The sequence below is a fragment of the Rattus norvegicus genome, chromosome 7 (assembly GCF_036323735.1).
Source record: "Rattus norvegicus strain BN/NHsdMcwi chromosome 7, GRCr8, whole genome shotgun sequence".
Taxonomy (NCBI): domain Eukaryota; kingdom Metazoa; phylum Chordata; class Mammalia; order Rodentia; family Muridae; genus Rattus; species Rattus norvegicus.
In genome coordinates this window covers 64,391,391-64,412,416 of record NC_086025.1, presented here as the reverse complement: position 1 = coordinate 64,412,416, position 21,026 = coordinate 64,391,391, and the positions used below count along the sequence as shown (strand labels likewise).

General features: G+C 43.0%; 1 protein-coding gene across 1 annotated transcript; it reads left to right on the top strand.

Moving 5' to 3' along the window:
* The first annotated feature begins 1,412 nt into the window (after positions 1–1,412).
* Dppa5l1 (developmental pluripotency associated 5 like 1) lies at positions 1,413–1,998 on the top strand. The gene has a single exon (XM_235194.6). It carries the CDS (start codon positions 1,475–1,477, stop codon positions 1,823–1,825), a length of 351 nt encoding a protein of 116 aa, XP_235194.1. The 5' UTR covers positions 1,413–1,474; the 3' UTR covers positions 1,826–1,998.
* The last annotated feature ends 19,028 nt before the right edge of the window (positions 1,999–21,026 follow it).

The window sequence follows — 21,026 nt, the reverse complement described above, 5'->3', positions numbered from 1 at the left end:
GAATCAGCTGAGGTCTGCCGTACTGAGGTGGGCCGTCTACTTTATTCAGTATGTTGATTCCGATGCTAACCTCTTCCAGAAATAGAGACAAAGGAAAACATTTAACCAGACGGCTGGGCATGCTATGGCCTAGTCGCATTGGTTAAGACTAGGAAATTACCGTCAGTTACTGTCACGGTGCCCCTTAGTGTACAATGAGCCGGTCCCCCTGGAAAAGTCAGCTCTGGTTCTGAACCCTTTACTGCTGGGCACTGACATTCAAGTACGTTTAGGGCCACAGAAGGAGTTCTACAGTAGGGCTAGATGGCTTGTGTTCTCCGCCTGGTCACAGCTATGACCTCATAATGGGGCCTTCACCTCTAACACAGAGTTTTCCCATTCTTCCCCTGGGTGTAACCTCACCAGCTCCATCTTGAAGAGCTGTAGTGGGATCACATGATATGTGCACACGTACCGCAGCGTTCCTATTAAACATCCCATATACTTTAGTTGGCTCTGAGCGTCTGTGCTGTGAAACATGCATGATATTTATTACATAAAGAGTATTTTAAAAATATTCATCAAACCGCTAGGATAGCTTTTAAAAAAAGAAAGAAAAAGAATTAAATCTAAACTAGGCCACAGCTTGGCCCAGGAGCTGAAGAGAGGACTTGGAGATGGAGTCATTGCAACTATTTTTTTCCCTATGTTCAATTTGCTAAAGCCAATTTCCTGTTCTTAACCCAAGCAGACAGCCGTGTCCCCAAGGGGTTCATTAGCTCATTGTTCTGAGGCCGTGTCCTTCCTCCTATTTGTGGCAGCAGATGGGGAGGGCTTGGCTCACCTCTGTTGTTAATGCTTATAATCTTATTAAAAGCTAAAGAAATACACAACCAGCTAACTCCTTGCATTACTAAAAACCGATTTACCAGCATCACATCAAATATTTACCTTGCCCTAAGCTACCAATAATTACAAGTTGATATTGTTCAGGCTCAAACAAACACAGGGTAATGAATTTCTGCTAATTATTAAGCACTGATGAAAACGCTGATTTGCCCACTCCCAGAGTCATCCTGGACAGCTCACCTTTCTGCACAGCGGACGACTTCAGTAGATACGAATATCTTTAAGTGCTGCCAGAAAGCACTTCGCTGGTGTCAACCAGAAGTAATTACCAAGGTGTCTGGGAAGGTGATTAAAAATGAGTTAAAATTAAGATATTTGGCTTGCAATAGTTATTTCTATGCAAATAGGCCACATTTTTCAACCGATGTGGGTGTCTTAATTAAAAACAGGCTAAAGTTTTACAATAACAAGAGATTTTTAAAAACCCACCAAACCTCACGCTATTTAAAATGATTCCAGTGTCAGCCACAAATGAAAGCCATCCTTCTTTGCCGCATAGCTTTTCAGGCTTTTAAAAGTCTTGTGGAGATCAAAGTTAAGTCTGACCTAGTCTTCATTGGAAATTGGTTCCTAACCAGGAATTAAGATGGCAACCCTTGTGACCCGTAAAGATATCCCCCCGTGGGTGAAAGTTCCTGAAGACCTGAAAGATCCAGAAGTATTCCAAGTCCACACGCTGGTGCTAAAATCTCTGTTTGGCCCACAGGGATCTCGAATGCCTCACATCGAGCAGGTGAGCCGAGCCATGTTTGAACTGAAGATTCTGGAATCTTCCGGACTTACCGAGGTCTTAATTTATGGCTCTTGCAACCACAAGCTTCGGGCTAAATGGATGCTTCAGTCCATGGCTGAGAGGTACCGCCTGCGCCAGGAAAGAGGAATGCTCAAGCTGGAGGAAGCCATGAAGACCCTGGAACTGGGCCAGTGTTTGGAGTGAAGCCAGTTTCCAGTCAGAATGACTCCCACCTGCACACACACAGATTGAGCCGAGGCTGGTGTTTGGTTCTGGCGTGGTTTTTAACTACGTTATATCCTTTATAGTCTAACGAGATATTCCTGGATCCCCGCTGTGACTTCTGATGAGAATATCTCTTTTTCCAAGGCTGTTATTTTAACGAATAAAATTTAAATGATAAAAAAAAAAAAAGTCTTGTGGAGCAACTGTTAGTGAAGCATGCATTTCCCCATGCAAGCCTCCGTCAGACTGCAGGCGTTTTGTGTGTCTCCTGTTTACCTGTAGGGAGTGGAGTGTGCAGTCTGTTTCCCTCCTAGGAAGGGACAGGGGGGGCTTCTTTCCCCCTCTATAGTTGAGGCCCACAAGGTGACTCCAGAAGGTCACTCCTAATGTGGAAAGAGGGAGAAAAAGTTCTTTCTTTAAGATTTTGTTTTTAACTCTGTTAAAGATTTTGTTTTTGTTTTTAACTGTGTTCAAGCTTTTATTTATTTATTTATTTTTTTGCAGGTTCAGCTCTTTATTTTTGTTTTTAACCGTGTTAAAGACTATTTGTGTTTTAAATTGTGTTATGTGTATACACTTGTCTGTGGGTGTGTGCTGTGAGTGCAGTGCCTGAGAAGGCCAGAAGAGGGCGCCAGATCCCCTGTCAGCTGGAGTTGTGAGTCACTTGACTTGGATGCTGGAAACTATCTCCAGACTTCTGCAGGAGCAAGATGAGCCTTTAACTCTCAGCCCTGAGACCCCTCTCTCTCTGCAGTAAATATTTCTTGTTTCTGTTTCCCTTAATGCTCTGACTTAACCATACATGGAGACTCCGAAAGCTGCATTAGAGAACCTTTCAGACTCTATAATTCATTTAAGCCCAATCTGGGAAGCCCACTCAGGGGTGGAGGCAGCACCCGTGGTCTCCCTGTTCCTTCTGTGGATCCTCTCAGCTGTTTTCCCGGCTACATTAACAAGCACACATATGTCTAAGGTTGACAGGCAGCATCTTTATCACATCAGTGTCTTCAGTGACTTAATCCAAGGAAGAAGCAGGGAAAGAGTCTAGGCATTGTCTCAAAGAGAATGGGGGAGACAGGCTCGAATGAAATTCATCTCTTTGTGAGTTTGTGTGATGGCTGGTTTTATGTCCACTTGTCACAAGCTAATGTCAGTTGAGACGTTAAACTAAACTTCAACTGAGAAAATGCCTTTATAAAATTTGGCTGCATTATTTAATTAATTAGGGCATTCTCTTAATTATTGACTGATGTGAAGAGGCCCAGCCCATTGTTGGTGGTGCCATACCTGGTGGTCTTTCTAGAAGAAGGCAGGCTGAGCAAGCTATGAGGAGCAAGCCAGTAAGCAGCACCCCTCCACAACCTATGCATCAGCTCCTGCCTCCAGGTTCCTGGCCAGTTTGAGTTCCTACCTTGTCTTCCCTCAGCCCTCGGTGGACTGTGATTCAGGATATGTAAACCAAATATATCCCTTCGTACCCACGTTACATTGGTGTTTTATAATAGCAATGGCAACCCTAACTAGGCCAGTCTGCTTCTCTTCTTTCTATATCTGTGTTCCCTGGGCAAACACACTGATCTCCATGGCTACCCTGCATACATGCTAATGCTAATACCTTCCCAAGCCTCTTTCTCCAGCCCGGGATGCCCTTGGAAGATCCACAGATTCATACTGTGTACATTGACAAAAACATGTTGCAAATCTCATCTTCCTCCTCCAGCCTTCTGTAGGACAATCATCAGATTGTCAGCCATCATAATCTTGGCTTCTACTGAGCCAGCTGTTAGAGCTGGATGCCAATACTCTTCAGCCTCAGTTCTGTTTTCATTCCTCTCAGGTCTTCCCCCTCCTCCCCAGCTGGTGCTCACACTCTCAGGTCTTCCCCCTCCTCCCCAGCTGGTGCTCACACTCTCAGGTCTTCCCCCCTCCTCCCCAGCTGGTGCTCACTGATACCCATGCTCCTGCATATTGTTGGACCAGATCTTCTTCCTTTGTCCCTGGAGTTTTCTACCCAGTCCCGACCCATTTGTTCTTCCCAGTTGTTTTTTTGTCTCTTGCCTAAGTTTTTTTCATCATAGTTATTCATTGTGTGCAGATAAATTCCCTATGTGTTGAACATCAAAGTTGTATCTCCCCTCCCTAGGGGTCATTCATACCTCCAGTATCAGCTGCAGGGTTATAGATTCTGTTTTCAGAATTGGAGCCAAACCTGAGTCTGGAGTAATACAGATCTTGTCTTCATTTAAACATTTTAAATTTTGTCTATCATAGCTTCATTTGTGTTAATTTTGTTTAAAAACATTACCCTTAAGTTACTTTTGTTACAGGATTCTTTTTTTTTGATATTCCTTTAAATTTCAAGGGCCCCAATAGCTTTATCCTCCTCTGAGTCTTGGCTGTGATTCTGGGGTTAATTCTGGAAGGTTCTACGTAGAGTCTGGGAGTGAAGGCTGCACAGCGCTTAAGCCTTGAAGACTTTCTTTGAAGCTTGAGTCTGGATGTTCCTGAAGTCTGCACCTGGACCTTCCAGTTTTAGGAAATGGTTCCTCTCTTTCTCTTAAATCCAATTCCAGGCGGTTCCTGGACTAAGTGGGTGTAAGATACTCCCTGTGACCTGGCGCCTTCTCCTCCTCTGCCTCCTCCAGCATCACCCCTTACTATGCATCTCACTTCTCAGCCACACTACAGAGCACACTGGCTGTGTGTCTGTCTGCCCAGAGCTCTGTCTTCTGACAATGTTTAACAAATGCTCTTCTTCCCTTGTTCTATCCAGAGGAAACCCACTCATGCTATGATATGTAGTTAAACATCACTTTCACACTTCTTTTGGTTTTGGAATTATACATTATGTTAGTGTGCGTGTGCATGTGTGTGCGTGTGTAAGTATGTGAGTGTACATGTGAGTGTGTGGACATGTAAGTGTGTATCTGTGTGAGTATATGTGTGTGTGTGTGAGTGAGTGAATGTGTGTATATGTGTATGTGTGTGATTGTACGTGTGTATCTGTGTGTGGAGTGTGCCTGTGAATGTACATGTGGCTATGTGAGTGTACATGTGTGAGTGTGAATGTGTGTCTGTGTGAATATAAACATGTGAGTGTGTGTGTGTGTGACTATGTCTGTGTGTATGTGTGTGAGTGTGTATGTATGTGAGAGTGTGTATGTGTCTAAAGGCCAGAGGTCAAGTTAATCTTTCTTAATCTACCTTATCTTTTGACACATGGTCTTACACTGAATCTGGAGCTCACAGATTTGACACGATTAGTTGGACAGCAAGTAGCTGAGCTCCCCATGTCTCCTGCTTCCCTGTACTGGGATTACAGAGGGTTGCCGCTGTGCCAGGCTGCTTATGTGGATGTAGGGATCTATACTCAGGTCCTCAAGTTTGTACAGTCAGGATTTTAGCAAGTGAGTCATCTCCCCAGACCATTTTTTTCAAGGTTTTATAAAACAATTCAAACATCTGAAATATATTTGCAATCCCACTAAATGTTCCTCAGCCCAACACCCCTGCAGGAGCAGAAATTTCCTTCCAAAACTTTAGCTTACAGAATATAAAGCATTTAACTGTAGAAATAAAAGTCTGGGAGCACTGTGATGGTACCAAATTCTGGGTGTCTCTTTGGAGAGACTGTGGGTGTCTCTTCTTTTAATATATACTGGCGTAATAATAGAAATGACATAAAACAAATATGGTATTTAATAACACGGCTGGTGAGTACTTATAGTTCTATATTTTAGCTAGTCCTAGAAGCCCCATAACTGTGAAAAGAAAAACGAACCAAGAAAAGCATTTAGCTGGCTCTAGCCATCTGTCTGAGAATTAGGCACCATCATCCAGAGAATGTTTTGGTGCATGAATTCACAATTAAACACACACAGCTTGTAAACAGTGTGTAAGAGGCTTGTTTCCTACCTAACTCCTGGTTGGCGCTGCATGCTTCACAGCCTTGGAACAACTGGGGTCCACCTGCTCCACGAGGAAAGAATCAACTTCTTACATCATCTAAGACCCACACACCATTTCAGACCCTCCGTCTCTTTACCTATGGGTCCACGTTTCACACTGGGACTTCCTAGATTATAAGAGGGTAGTGAAAAACAGCAAAACCAAGTTGGCACTCACGAGTCTTCCTAGAGACCTCAGGGATGAGCTATAGCAGCAGAGCCCTTGCTCAGGTGAGTTTAGGCACCTTTAGGGCGGAGGGGCTGCAGACTGGAGCTGAAGTTCATTACCGCACACTCTCACACCTTCATGGTCCTGGTTTCCAGTTTTGACTCTGCTGGGGTTCTGGGCTTTCCAGAGCACCACTCAGAGTCACTCATGGGAGGGAAGGCAAGATCTACTGAGACTTAATGACACAGGAATTGGCTTCTGGGAAACGGGAGTGGGAGAGGTAACGGAGTTCAGCTTTGGGTGATTTTGAAGTGAATTCTTTCCTGGATTCTTTTTTTTTTTTTTTTTTTTTTTTTTTCGGAGCTGGGGACCGAACCCAGGGCCTTGCGCTTCCTAGGCAAGCGCTCTACCACTGAGCTAAATCCCCAACCCCCTTTCCTGGATTCTTGACTGTAGCCCTGGTCTTGCCATCGAAGGGTCCCTTTGCTGCACCTATCCTTGTATGTATGCTGCTTCTCACTCCAGAGTCTGGGAAACCTTTCTTCAAACATTCCTATGCTGCAAAGCTACTCTCCCCTCCTTTCTAGGAAGGAGACCTAAGGGTTCATTCCAACCCACTAAAGTTTCACACTTAGGAAAACATTTACGTTTTTTGTTTCTTTATCAAGTTAACAATAATGTGGCCATCAGTTACAAATTCACTGGAAGTTTTTTTTTCCCTTAATGTTCCATGGATTAAAAAGCTTCCTACATCTATTAAGATTGGCTACAAGGTATTTCTCCTTTAATAACTGTTACAAGTTACATTTAGACATTTTCTAAAATGAAATGGTCCCTGCATATAGGGAAAGCTCCAATATCTTGTGTACAATGGAGCTATTGAAAAGTTGAGTACCAACCTTTCTTGTTCTGTTTTGTAAGATGAAGACTTTTCTCTGCTTTGGAAATTTCTTTTTATTTTTAAAGACTTATTTATTTATTATATATGAGCACACTATAAGCTGTCTTCAGACACACCAGAAGAGGGCTTCATATTTCATTACAGATGGTTGTGAGCCACCATGTGGTTGCTGGGATTTGAACTCAGGACCTTTGGAAGAGCAGTCGGTGCTCTTAACTGCTGAGCCATCCTCCAGCCCCTGCTTTGGACATTCTTAACCTTATCTAAAGTGAGGTTCTCTTTCCCCTGGCATTGAGGTACAGGCTGGGACTGCTCTGAGCCACTCTGGGGTGTGGAGCTGTAGCTTTCAAGATGCTGCTCCATTTTACGAGGCAAACATTTTGATTCAGGTTACTCCATTTTGAGAATAAGTGCCAGGAAAAAAATGGCTCCCCATCTTGTTTATAGACGTGAACAACCACTGTCTGCCAGCACACCAGGAGGCACACACTGATAATAACTTGTGTATGCCAATAAATAATTACATCTATGAATACCTAAACCCTGTCAGAAGCACCAGGCACACCATAGCTTATCAGTCATACCAGATGTGACCCCCTCACCTGAATCAGCCTAAGAGAGACGTGGCAGACAACCTCATCCATCACCTGGTCAGTTACCATGACTCCTGCCTAGGACAACTTCCATAGTGGAGGACCTCTGCTCTGCCACAGTTTTATTCATCCTTGACAGGCAGTCCACTTCAAGCTGCCACCTGTACCCTAAATGGTTCTTTACCCATAGTCCTTAAGCTTCAGAATCTTCGTCTTACCTCTGTAACGGTGCTCTCTGCCTTCATCTTGGTTGGACCGCTCTGAACTCTGTGACTCTTTCTTAGCCATCTGACTGTGTAACTCAACTTTGTAAACGGGAGCTTCACCCTTGCTTGCTTTGGTAGGAATTCTTCCTTCAAGACTCGTCACAGCCAGAGACCGGATGTTCACAGCTATGGAGAAGCAGCTACTCACGTTCACCTCGTGTCCTCAGCTCCTCCACTTAGAATAGGGTTTCTGTCTTGCTCTGATTTAACTGGAGGGCACCTGGACCACCGTGAAGGGACCTTGTCCTTGTGCACTGGCAAAGACGATGGGGAAGGTAGAGACCTTCAAACCCACTCTCTTCTGCCTGTCTACAGCTATGCCAAAGCCACTCTACCTCTCTAGCTTGGGTCCAAGGCAGCAGCACCCCTGCCTCCTCACACAGGTCTTTAGGGACTTTCCATGTATGACTTTCAAAATTCTTGTTCTTAGAGGACAGGACCAGCAGGTGGTCTAGCACATTGGCTCCTTAACTAAACTTTGCACAGCTTTTATTTCTAACTCCAAATGGGGTTTCTCAGGCTTGAAAAGGGACCTAGGTCAAGTTTCAAAAGCTGCATCTATAACAAAAAAAATTGAAGAGATAGAAAAATATGACTAAGAAGATTGTGCTGCCAGTGCGTGCGTGCGTGCATGCATGCGTGCATGTGTGCATGTGTGTGTGTGTGTGTGTGTGTGTGTGTGTGTGTGTGTGCAGAGTCCATAATGACAGGGAGGAATCAAGTAGCCAAAATAGAAAGCTGAGAGACTACGCCCTCAACTGCAAGCACACAGCAGAGAGCTGATGTCTGAAGCAGTCAGATGCTTTTCTCACTCAAGGTTTTCTATGAGTAGGGAGAGATCACTTCAAAAGAGTAAATGTGAAAGAGCATCGAAGCCTCCAAAGAGATGGGAAAACGCAAACCATTTAGAGTCTTAGAGCTGTGGGCCATGGATACTGTGCCTTCTTTATTTGTTGATTTAGAAAGAAAAAAGGCTTGGGAAATTTGGGGAAAACATGTTTCCTTGGTCCCTTAACACATCTAAATGTTTCAAGCATGAAATTTTAATAGGCAAATAACTTTTACATAATTTGTTTTATATTTATGTACTTTACAAATACTTATCTTTATTCACAAATTTCTACTTCTCTCTTTAAAAAAATTTCAACCTATACATTTAGGATTCCAGAATATTCTTTCTTTATCAAGACCCCTTTGCTTTAGCATTTTTTTTTTCTTTTTTTCGGAACTGGGGACTGAACCCAGGGCCTTGCACTTGCTAGGCAAGTGCTCTACGGCTGAGCTAAATCCCCAACCCCTAGCATTTTCTTAAATTCAGGAAATAACCGGATATAACACATTTAAGCTTCCTCTTGACCATCCACTGGTGTTTCCGCTTCACCACTTGGTCTCTTTAAAAGCATGAGAAGCACAGATGCATGGGTTAGAACGGCAGGAGGGCTCTGTAGCAGGACTTTCCAGTTGATGTGATAATGACATTTGGGGCCAGACTGTTGTTTTCTGGGGGCAGAGAGGGTGATTTCTGTTTGGGCACGCAGTGGGGTGTTTAAGTAACAGAATCCCTGGCTCTACTCAGTAGAGCAACAGAAGCTCCAGTTTGGGCAACCAAAAACACCTGCTCATCGTCCCTGTGGGTGCAGGGGTGTGCATGTGTTTGCACGCAGGTGTGTTGAGGATATTGGTGTAAGGTTTTTGAGAGCACAGGATAAGCACCCCAAGATCTCTTTTCCATGTTTAACAGTGACCTAGCTTTCATGAGTATCAGGATTCTTTTTTTTTTTTTTTTAGACGTGAAAGTAAAGGTTCAATAATAACGAAACAGCACAATTTTCTCTGAGAACCGAATCAAGTGAAATTTCATCTAATACGGCTGTCAGTCGCTGTGGCTGTTTCTCCCCCTTCTAGATTATCACCGAGTCACAATGTGACAACTGTCTTATTACCAAGTGTGTGGTAAAATCTCTATAGGCACGATGCAGCTTCATTATTCATTATTCATACCCTGTGGCTGTGTTCTTGGGATTTAAAACAATTTAAGGAAACAAAACGAAAAATATTCCATTGTGAGAGACACCAGCGACCAAAAGAGTGGGCATGATCTCAGAGCCTCTCCAGGAGACATTCCTGTGTTTTTAACTCCATGCATGGAAGGGTGTCCTTGGGGATGAGTGTGCTGGGGCATTGGTTTGGGGATGTGTTTTCCTGCTTTGGGAACCCATAAACACATTCTTTTTTTTTTAATATTTTTTTTTATTAACTTGAGTATTTCTTATATACATTTCGAGTGTTATTCCCTTTCCCGGTTTCCGGGCAAACATCCCCCTCCCCCCTCCCCTTCCTTATGGGTGTTCCCCTCCCAACCCTCCCCCCATTGCCACCCTCCACCCACCAGTCTAGTTCACTGGGGGTTCAGTCTTAGCAGGACCCAGGGCTTCCCCTTCCACTGGTGCTCTTACTAGGATATTCATTGCTACCTATGAGGTCAGAGTCCAGGGTCAGTCCATGTATAGTCTTTAGGTAGTGGCTTAGTCCCTGGAAGCTCTGGTTGCTTGACATTGTTGTACATATGGGGTCTCGAGCCCCTTCAAGCTCTTTCAGTTCTTTCTCTGATTCCTTCAACGGGGGTCCTATTCTCAGTTCAGTGGTTTGCTGCTGGCATTCGCCTCTGTATTTGCTGTATTCTGGCTGTGTCTCTCAGGAGCGATCTACATCCGGCTCCTGTCGGTCTGCACTTCTTTGCTTCATCCATCTTGTCTAATTGGATGGCTGTATATGTATGGGCCACATGTGGGGCAGGCTCTGAATGGGTGTTCCTTCAGTCTCTGTTTTAATCTTTGCCTCTCTCTTCCCTGCCAAGGGTATTCTTGTTCCCCTTTTAAAGAAGGAGTGAAGCATTCACGTTTTGATCATCCGTCTTGAGTTTCATTTGTTCTAGGCATCTAGGGTAATTCAAGCATTTGGGCTAATAGCCACTTATCAATGAGTGCATACCATGTATGTCTTTCTGTGATTGGGTTAGCTCACTCAGGATGATGTTTTCCAGTTCCAACCATTTGCCTACGAATTTCATAAAGTCGTTGTTTTTGATAGCTGAGTAATATTCCATTGTGTAGATGTACCACATTTTCTGTATCCATTCCTCTGTTGAAGGGCATCTGGGTTCTTTCCAGCTTCTGGCTATTATAAATAAGGTTGCAATGAACATAGTGGAGCACGTGTCTTTTTTATATGTTGGGGCATCTTTTGGGTATATGCCCAAGAGAGGTATAGCTGGATCCTCAGGCAGTTCAATGTCCAATTTTCTGAGGAAACTCCAGACTGATTTCCAGAATGGTTGTACCAGTTTGCAATCCCACCAACAATGGAGGAGTGTTCCTCTTTCTCCCCATCCTCGCCAGCATCTGCTGTCCCCTGAGTTTTTGATCTTAGCCATTCTCACTGGTGTGAGGTGAAATCTCAGGGTTGTTTTGATTTGCATTTCCCTTATGACTAAAGATGTTGAACATTTCTTTAGGTGTTTCTCAGCCATTCGGCATTCCTCAGCTGTGAATTCTTTGTTTAGCTCTGAGACCCATTTTTTAATAGGGTTATTTGTTTCCCTGCGGTCTAACTTCTTGAGTTCTTTGTATATTTTGGATATAAGGCCTCTATCTGTTGTAGGATTGGTAAAGATCTTTTCCCAATCTGTTGGTTGCCGTTTTGTCCTAACCACAGTGTCCTTTGCCTTACAGAAGCTTTGCAGTTTTATGAGATCCCATTTGTCGATTCTTGATCTTAGAGCGTAAGCCATTGGTGTTTTGTTCAGGAAATTTTTTCCAGTGCCCATGTGTTCCAGATGCTTCCCTAGTTTTTCTTCTATTAGTTTGAGTGTGTCTGGTTTGATGTGGAGGTCCTTGATCCACTTGGACTTAAGCTTTGTACAGGGTGATAAGCATGGATCGATCTGCATTCTTCTACATGTTGCCCTCCAGTTGAACCAGCACCATTTGCTGAAAATGCTATCTTTTTTCCATTGGATGGTTTTGGCTCCTTTGTCAAAAATCAAGTGACCATAGGTATGTGGGTTCATTTCTGGGTCTTCAATTCTATTCCATTGGCCTATCTGTCTGTCTCTGTACCAATACCATGCAGTTTTTATCACTATTGCTCTGTAATACTGCTTGAGTTCAGGGATAGTGATTCCCCCTGAAGTCCTTTTATTGTTGAGGATAGCTTTAGCTATCCTGGGTTTTTTGTTATTCCAGATGAATTTGCAAATTGTTCTGTCTAACTCTTTGAAGAATTGGATTGGTATTTTGATGGGGATTGCATTGAATCTGTAGATCGCTTTTGGTAAAATGGTCATTTTTACTATATTAATCCTGCCAATCCATGAGCATGGGAGATCTTTCCATCTTCTGAGGTCTTCTTCAATTTCCTTCTTCAGTGTCTTGAAGTTCTTATTGTACAGATCTTTTACTTGCTTGGTTAAAGTCACACCGAGGTACTTTATATTATTTGGGTCTATTATGAAGGGTGTCGTTTCCCTAATTTCTTTCTCGGCTTGTTTCTCTTTTGTGTAGAGGAAGGCTACTGATTTATTTGAGTTAATTTTATACCCAGCCACTTTGCTGAAGTTGTTTATCAGCTTTAGTAGTTCTCTGGTGGAACTTTTGGGGTCACTTAAATATACTATCATATCATCTGCAAATAGTGATATTTTGACTTCTTCTTTTCCGATCTGTATCCCCTTGACCTCCTTTTGTTGTCTGATTGCTCTGGCTAGAACTTCAAGAACTATATTGAATAAGTAGGGAGAGAGTGGGCAGCCTTGTCTAGTCCCTGATTTTAGTGGGATTGCTTCAAGTTTCTCTCCATTTAGTTTAATGTTAGCAACTGGTTTGCTGTATATGGCTTTTACTATGTTCAGGTATGGGCCTTGAATTCCTATTCTTTCCAGGACTTTTATCATGAAGGGGTGTTGAATTTTGTCAAATGCTTTCTCAGCGTCTAGTGAAATGATCATGTGGTTTTGTTCTTTCAGTTTGTTTATATAATGGATCACGTTGATGGTTTTCTGTATATTAAACCATCCCTGCATGCCTGGGATGAAGCCTACCTGGTCATGGTGGATGATTGTTTTGATGTGCTCTTGGATTCGGTTTGCCAGAATTTTGTTGAGTATTTTTGCGTTGATATTCATAAGGGAAATTGGTCTGAAGTTCTCTTTCTTTGTTGTGTCTTTGTGTGGTTTAGGTATAAGAGTAATTGTGGCTTCGTAGAAGGTATTCGGTAGTGATCCATCTGTTTCAATTTTGTGGAATAGTTTGGATAATATTGGTATGAGGTCTTCTATGAAGGTTTGATAGAATTCTGCACTAAACCCGTCTGGACCTGGGCTCTTTTTGGTCGGGAGACCTTTAATGACTGCTTCTATTTCCTTAGGAGTTATGGGGTTGTTTAACTGGTTTATCTGTTCCTGATTTAACTTCGGTACCTGGTATCTGTCTAGGAAATTGTCCATTTCCTTAAGGTTTTCAAGTTTTGTTGAATATAGGTTTTTATAGTAAGATCTGATGATTTTTTGAATTTCCTCTGAATCTGTTGTTATGTCTCCCTTTTCATTTCTGATTTTGTTAATTTGGACGCACTTTCTGTGTCCTCTCGTTAGTCTGGCTAAGGGTTTATCTATCTTGTTGATTTTCTCAAAGAACCAACTTTTGGTTCTGTTGATTCTTTCTATGGTCCTTTTTGTTTCTACTTGGTTGATTTCAGCTCTGAGTTTGATTATTTCCTGCCTTCTACTCCTCCTGGGTGTATTTGCTTCTTTTTGTTCTAGAGCTTTTAGGTGTGCTGACATATGCTCTTTCCTGTTTCTTTCTGCAGGCACTCAGCGCTATGAGTTTTCCTCTTAGCACAGCTTTCATTGTGTCCCATAAGTTTGGGTATGTTGTACCTTCATTTTCATTAAATTCTAAAAAGTTTTTAATTTCTTTCTTTATTTCTTCCTTGACCAGGTTATCATTGAGTAGAGCATTGTTCAATTTCCAAGTATATGTGGGCATTCTTCCTTGATTGTTATTGAAGACCAGTTTTAGGCCGTGGTGGTCTGATAGCACGCATGGGATTATTTCTATCTTTCTGTACCTGTTGAGGCCCGATTTTTGACCAATTATATGGTCAATTTTGGAGAAAGTACCATGAGGAGCTGAGAAGAAGGTATATCCTTTTGCTTTAGGATAGAATGTTCTATAAATATCCGTTAAGTCCATTTGGCTCATAACTTCTCTTAGTCTGTCGACATCACTGTTTAATTTCTGTTTCCATGATCTGTCCATTGATGAGAGTGGGGTGTTGAAATCTCCCACTATTATTGTGTGAGGTGCAATGTGTGTTTTGAGCTTTAGTAAGGTTTCTTTTACATATGTAGGTGCCCTTGTATTTGGGGCATAGATTATTTAGGATTGAGAGTTTATCTTGGTGGATTTCTCCTTTGATGAATATGAAGTGTCCTTCCTTATCTTTTTTGATGACTTTTAGTTGAAAATTGATTTTATTTGATATTAGAATGGCTACTCCAGCTTGCTTCTTCTGACCATTTGCTTGGAAAATTGTTTTCCAGCCTTTCACTCTGAGGTAATGTCTGTCTTTGTCTCTGAGGTGTGTTTCCTGTAGGCAGCAGAATGCAGGGTCCTCATTGCGTATCCAGTTTGTTAATCTATGTCTTTTTATTGGGGAGTTGAGGCCATTGATGGTGAGAGATATTAAGGAATAGTGTTTATTGCTTCCCGTTATATTCATATTTGGATGTGAGGTTATGTTTGTGTGCTTTCATTCTCTTTGTTTTCTTGCCAAGACGATTAGTTTCTTGCTTCTTCTAGGGTATAGCTTGCCTCCTTATGTTGGGCTTTACCATTTATTATCCTTTGTAGTGCTGGATTTGTAGAAAGATATTGTGTAAATTTGGTTTTGTCATGGAATATCTTGGTTTCTCCATCTATGTTAATTGAGAGTTTTGCAGGATACAGTAACCTGGGCTGGCATTTGTGTTCTCTTAGGGTCTGTATGACATCAGTCCAGGATCTTCTGGCCTTCATAGTTTCTGGCGAGAAGTCTGGTGTGATTCTGATAGGTCTCCCTTTATATGTTACTTGACCTTTTTCCCTTACTGCTTTTAATATTCTTTCTTTATTTTGTGCGTTTGGTGTTTTGACTATTATGTGACGGGAGGTGTTTCTTTTCTGGTCCAATCTATTTGGAGTTCTGTAGGCTTCTTGTATGCCTATGGGTATCTCTTTTTTTAGGTTAGGGAAGTTTTCTTCTATGATTTTGTTGAAGATATTTACTGGTCCTTTGAGCTGGGAGTCTTCACTCTCTTCTATACCTATTATCCTTAGGTTTGATCTTCTCATTGAGTCCTGGATTTCCTGTATGTTTTGGACCAGTAGCTTTTTCCGCTTTACATTATCTTTGACAGTTGAGTCAATGATTTCTATGGAATCTTCTGCTCCTGAGATTCTCTCTTCCATCTCTTGTATTCTGTTGGTGAAGCTTGTATCTACAGCTCCTTGTCTCTTCTTTTGGTTTTCTATATCCAGGGTTGTTTCCATGTGTTCTTTCTTGATTGCTTCTATTTCCATTTTTAGTTCCTTCAACTGTTTGATTGTGTTTTCCTGGAATTCTTTCAGGGATTTTTGCGATTCTTTCAGGGATTTTTGCGATTCCTCTCTGTAGGCTTCTACTTGTTTATTAATGTTTTCCTGTGTTTCCCTAAGGGAGTTCTTCATGTCTTTCTTGAAGTCCTCCAGCATCATGATCAAATATGATTTTGAAACTAGATCTTGCTTTTCTGGTGTGTTTGGATATTCCGTGTTTGTTTTTGTGGGAGAATTGGGCTCTGATGGTGCCATGTAGTCTTGGTTTCTGTTGCTTGGGTTCCTGCGCTTGCCTCTCGCCATCAGATTATCTCTAGTGTTACTTTCTTCTGCTATTTCTGACAGTGGCTAGACTGTCCTATAAGCCTGTGTGTCAGGAGTGCTGTAGACCTGTTTTCCTGTTTTCTTTCAGCCAGTTATGGGGACAGAGTGTTCTGCTTTCGGGCGTGTAGTTTTTCCTCTCTACAGGTCTTCAGCTGTTCCTGTGGGCCTGTGTCTTGAGTTCACCAGGCAGCTTTCTTGCCGCAGAAAGGTTGGTCTTACCTGTGGTCCCGAGGCTCAAGTTTGCTCGCGGGGTGCTGCCCACGGGCTCTCTGCGGCGGCAGCAACCAGGAAGACCTGTGCCGCCCCTTCCGGGAGCTTCAGTGCACCAGGGTTCCAGATGGCCTTTGGTGTTTTCCTCTGGCGTCCGAGATGTGTATGCAGAGTGCAGTCTCTTCTGGTTTCCCAGGCGTGTCTGCCTCTCTGAGGGTTTAGCTCTCCCTCCCACGGGATTTGGGTGCAGAGAACTGTTTATCCGGTCTGTTTCCTTCAGGTTCCGGCGGTGTCTCAGGCAGGTGTCCTGGCGCTCCTGGGCCCTCCCCGACGGGAGCCCAGAGGCATTATACAGTTTCCTCTTGGGCCAGGGATGTGGGCAGGGGTGGGCAGTGTTGGTGGTCTCTTCCGCTCTGCAGCCTCAGGAGTGCCCACCTGACCAGGCGGTGAGGTCTCTTTCCCACAGGGTCTGGGAGCAGAGAGCTGCTGCGGGCCGGGATCTGCGGGTGTGGGACTTCCGGTAAACACTGGACGTGCCCGGTCCTAGAGGAATTCTGCCTCTGTGTCCCGATTTCACCAGGCAGCTTTCTTGCCGCAGACAAGTTGGTCTTACCTGTGGTCCCGAGGCTCAAGTTTGCTCGCGGGGTGCTGCCCACGGGCTCTCTGCGGCGGCAGCAACCAGGAAGCCATAAACACATTCTTAATGAAGTCAGCATTTCAACGTTCCCAAACCTAACCCTCCAATCCCCGTACTTGGGAGGTATTATTATATTTTCTGTTTCTGTGTATAGAGCACAATCGAGGACACTTGAAACTTGCTGAGAATTGCAGACCCATGACAGATCCAAGTGCCATTTGAACTCAGCTCTGTGTGACTTATGTGGCCTTTTGGCCCTGTGCCCTGTCATCTACCCTCTATGAGGAGGCCACCAGACCCCAAGTGGCTAATTTGGATAAAGGGAAATGCACACGAGACTGATTGGAATATTAGAAATCAAGCCCACTGATTTGCAGTGAGAGAGAGCTTTGCAGAACAGACCTCTGTTCCTTGCCGGATCGGAAAGTTCGTCAAAGTCAATGAGGTCTTTAGTCAATCTCAGGGAAAAAGCTCTAAGCAGTTTTTCTCCAGAGCCTCCTGTCTCAAGAGGCAGCCATGAGGCTCTGTATGTTAGCTATGGCTACCCAGTCAAGGCCAGTTCTGCCCCTTCTTTACTTTTGGGGGATAGTTCTGGTGTAGGTAGTCCACAAGCTTAACATAATATTCTCCATATAAACTTTGTTTGGGTATGTGACTAGTTGTTTCCTATGTGGAGGCTCCTGACTGTTTAGGAAAGGTGGCTTTGCCCAGTAAAAGTGGGTTTCAAAGCTCAGGTCTCAGGGGGATCCTATTTATTTTATTTAAATTCTTGGGAGAAACTGTTTCTGTAGTCTTCCAGTACTAATGAGCTGAGTGAGTAAAGTGTGTAATATATATACATATACATATACATATACATATACATATACATATACATATACATATGTGTGTGTGTATATATATATGTGTGTGTATATATATGTGTGTGTGTGTATATATATATATATATATATATATATATATGTGTGTGTGTGTGTGTGTGTGTGTGTGTGTGTGAGTGTGTATAAAAAGTTCATGTAGGTTGGCACAGTGGGTAAAGATACAGGCTGCAAACCCTGATGAGGCGAGTTGGATCTCTGGAATCCGCAGTGTGGAAGGAGAGAACTGACTTCCCCTTGTTGTCCTCTGACCTCCACACACATGCCATGGAACTGTGGGTGCACACACACACACACACACACACACACACACACACACACACAGGGAAAATTGCTTATGTACTACATAATAACGCTACCTAAGTGTTTATTCAGCTTCGAAAGACTAGTCAATAACTACAGTTTGAGCAAATTCTATGCCAACCACTGTCTTTCATTAAAAGAGAAGGAGGGGGAGGGGAGCTGGAGAGGGAGAGGGAGAGGGAGCTGGAGAGGGAGAGAGAGAGAGAGAGAGAGAGAGAGAGAGAGAGAGAGAGAGAGAATATCATGTAGCCCAGGCTAGCCTCAAACTCATAATGTAGCCAAGGCTGACCTTGAATTTCTGATCCTCCTTCCTCTGCCTCCTGAATGCTGGAATTACAGGCCCAAGTCACCATGCTGGTTTATGTGGTGCCAGAGATCACAGGGCTTCTATGTACATGCCAGGCGAGCACTATGCCAACTAACCTAGTCCCCAGCTCCCATATCTGTTTTTTAAAAAAAAACTTTCAGGCATCTATTGAGCTTTTATTAGCAAGAATAATCTGGCCATTATGCTCTGGAATGATCCTGTTAAATATTTATAGCTGGTGGTTTTGTTTTGTTTTTTCCCTCTGACTGGTTAGTGACCGTGCAACACTGGTAAAATTTTAATACTATCCCTGATTTCTGCCTGGTCGTGGGTGCCGGACTGAATGATTCCAGGTAAGCTGTCAGCTGCTTCTTAAGACATTAGATTACATTTTATACTGCAGTCCCGGTGGGTAAAAGCCTGGCACACTTGAAAGTTTATTTTCTACTCAAACTCTATTGTATTTTAAATATTAGAAGTCCTGCAAGATGGCTGTTCTTGCAAGCTAACTTGGTTGTGTTCAGTGCCCAATCAGCTCGTAAGGCTTTGTGTCTATTTCTGTGTCCCTATAAGTGGCAGCATCAGATCCACGCACCGGGTAATGCAGAGCCCAATACCTAGTGTGGTTAGACTTCAAGGAGCTTGTTACAAATTCTAATAGAGCAAGGAGTCAGAGGTAGAGTCCATAGTGATTAGCTTTGTGTGTGAGCCGAGATATCTGTATTCTTTTGTGCTTAGACAATATCATTCCTGGGTCATGGGCTCTGGGTTCAGATGAGGATGTGTGTGACCAGCTTCCAGTTTATAGACTTTCAAACTTGGTCCAGGTTGTGTTGTGAAGCTTGCTGGCTTACATAACTGTGAGTGGATTTAAATTAAATCTCCTCTTGTAGATACCCCTGTTTCTGTGTAGAGCATTGGGGTGGCACAGCGATAGGCATGAATACATGTATGTATCTCATGAACATGTGTAATGTATTTATGGGCATACAGAATTCATGATAGATTTAAACGAACCCTGAAACTTAAGGGGATCTCCAGAGAGATTCATGCCACACCTCTGAGCAGAGCAAGAAAAAAAAAAACTTGGCATATTTTATTTTATATGATGGCCTACCTTGGTTCAAAATATTTGAGAGGCTGACACTCCCCCCTAGGAGACCCATTAAGAATCATTTCTTGGCATCTAAATATATTTTATTCAAAGCAAATTCAAAATACATTGTAGAATTTACATCTTGAACTCTCAGCGCTGGAAACGAGATTGACATCTGGTTGCACGAGAATTTCCCCCCATCAATTTACAATGCAAAACCTGCCATCTAACTTAAATACAGTATTCAAAACAAGAAATCAGCCTCTCCCCGTGGTGGGTATGGGCTGTGCTGTGTGCGGGAATTGTTTGACAGCCTTCCAATTTCCTCTGGAGACAAAACAACCTTCCTACCAGCAGGGAAAGTTCCGGTGGGGATGGTAATAGCATATCTATATTTCAAATCAGAGTGGGTAGGGCTATTTTCCCTCAAACCAAAAGCAAGGGTATACATTTGCTGATTTAGGTGGACCTCCTCCCCGTATTATTTGAATTACTTGATTAGGTTTTCAGAACAGGAAAGACCAGTGCAGTCTGGGAAACTGAAGTGAGAAACCACACTATGGAGAAAACAATGCGAGACAGGCACTGTCTCCTCTGCATAATTTTTTGGGTTGAAGAGGGGGCTAGAGGAAACCATTCTGGATGTTTTCTTTATCATCTTTTAATTATTTTTTATAATAATTTATAAAAATACATAAACAGTGATATTTGCTTCAGGGAAACCAGTAATGGTTCAAGGTACGCCACTCAAGTTCGTTTCTACAGACTTCGGTACAGGTTTTTATTTATTAGCATGTGATTTACACATGCTTTCTTATTTGTCTACAGTAGAGTCATCCTATAAAACATGTTTGTGATGGCCTCACTTAAATTCAGCGTTCCAAAGTCACTGAATCTCAAACAACAAAGGACAGAGATCCTAGAGAACAGGCCCGCATCAAAGGAGTGCTGGTTGCTACAAACTTCCTGCCTTTGGTTCCAGCTCAGATCTCTGACTCACTTGGGATGTCCGGGGATGTGCATTCAAGATAAGGCCATTCCCTAGCAGAGAGTGTAGGAGAAGTATTCCTCCGCCAAGTGGAAAAGGACTTTCTTAGCTGTTCGGGAAAGCAGAAACATTAAAGGTGTGCCCAAAGTCTTCATAGAATACATGTTTTCATGAAAAAACTTAAAGGAAAAAAAAAAAGACAGTGAGGAAGACTCGGGAAAATCTGTGAGAAATGTTGGAACACTTTTATACATCTGCCTCAGAACAAGTAAAGAGAAGGGAGATACAAAGGATTGGTATGATCAGTAATCAATTTCCATACAACAGGTGATATTTGTACCTAACGCGCACATTAAGGGTAAACATTCTTCTCAAGCACTCCTGAGGTTTTGCTGGGACCATGACTAGGGATGGCAGTGCCAGGCATTGTAAACGGGGAGCATTTGTTGAGCGCTGTCCGTGGCTCAGACATTGGATTCAGGCGGAGCTGTCTGTTTAGTAAGTATTTACCTTAGGAAACAGACCGACTAACTTCCAGAGGCCACACAGCATCACATTTAAAGCATTCAGAGGACATGCTCTGTTTTCATTCTCTTCCACAGAAGTTTGATTCCCATCTGGTGTCGAATGTCTCCCACGTTCTTCAGCAAGGGATCATTTCCTCATCGTCTGCTTTATAGTAAGCTCTTCTGTGTTCAGCTTCCTCATGACTCTTCGGACGGAAGTGATTTTTACCTCCTCTGTGTTGGCGCTCATACTTTTTAGCTAATTCAGCAAACAATCACTGGGGGACAGCAGACCTACTCTGTGCAGCTTCTTTTACCTTGTCTCTGGTGAAATGCCTATGGTTCAGCTCTAAACGCTTTACGGGCCATCTGCTTTTCTTAGTCCCGTGGCTTTAACATCTTACACATGCTGATCATGCCA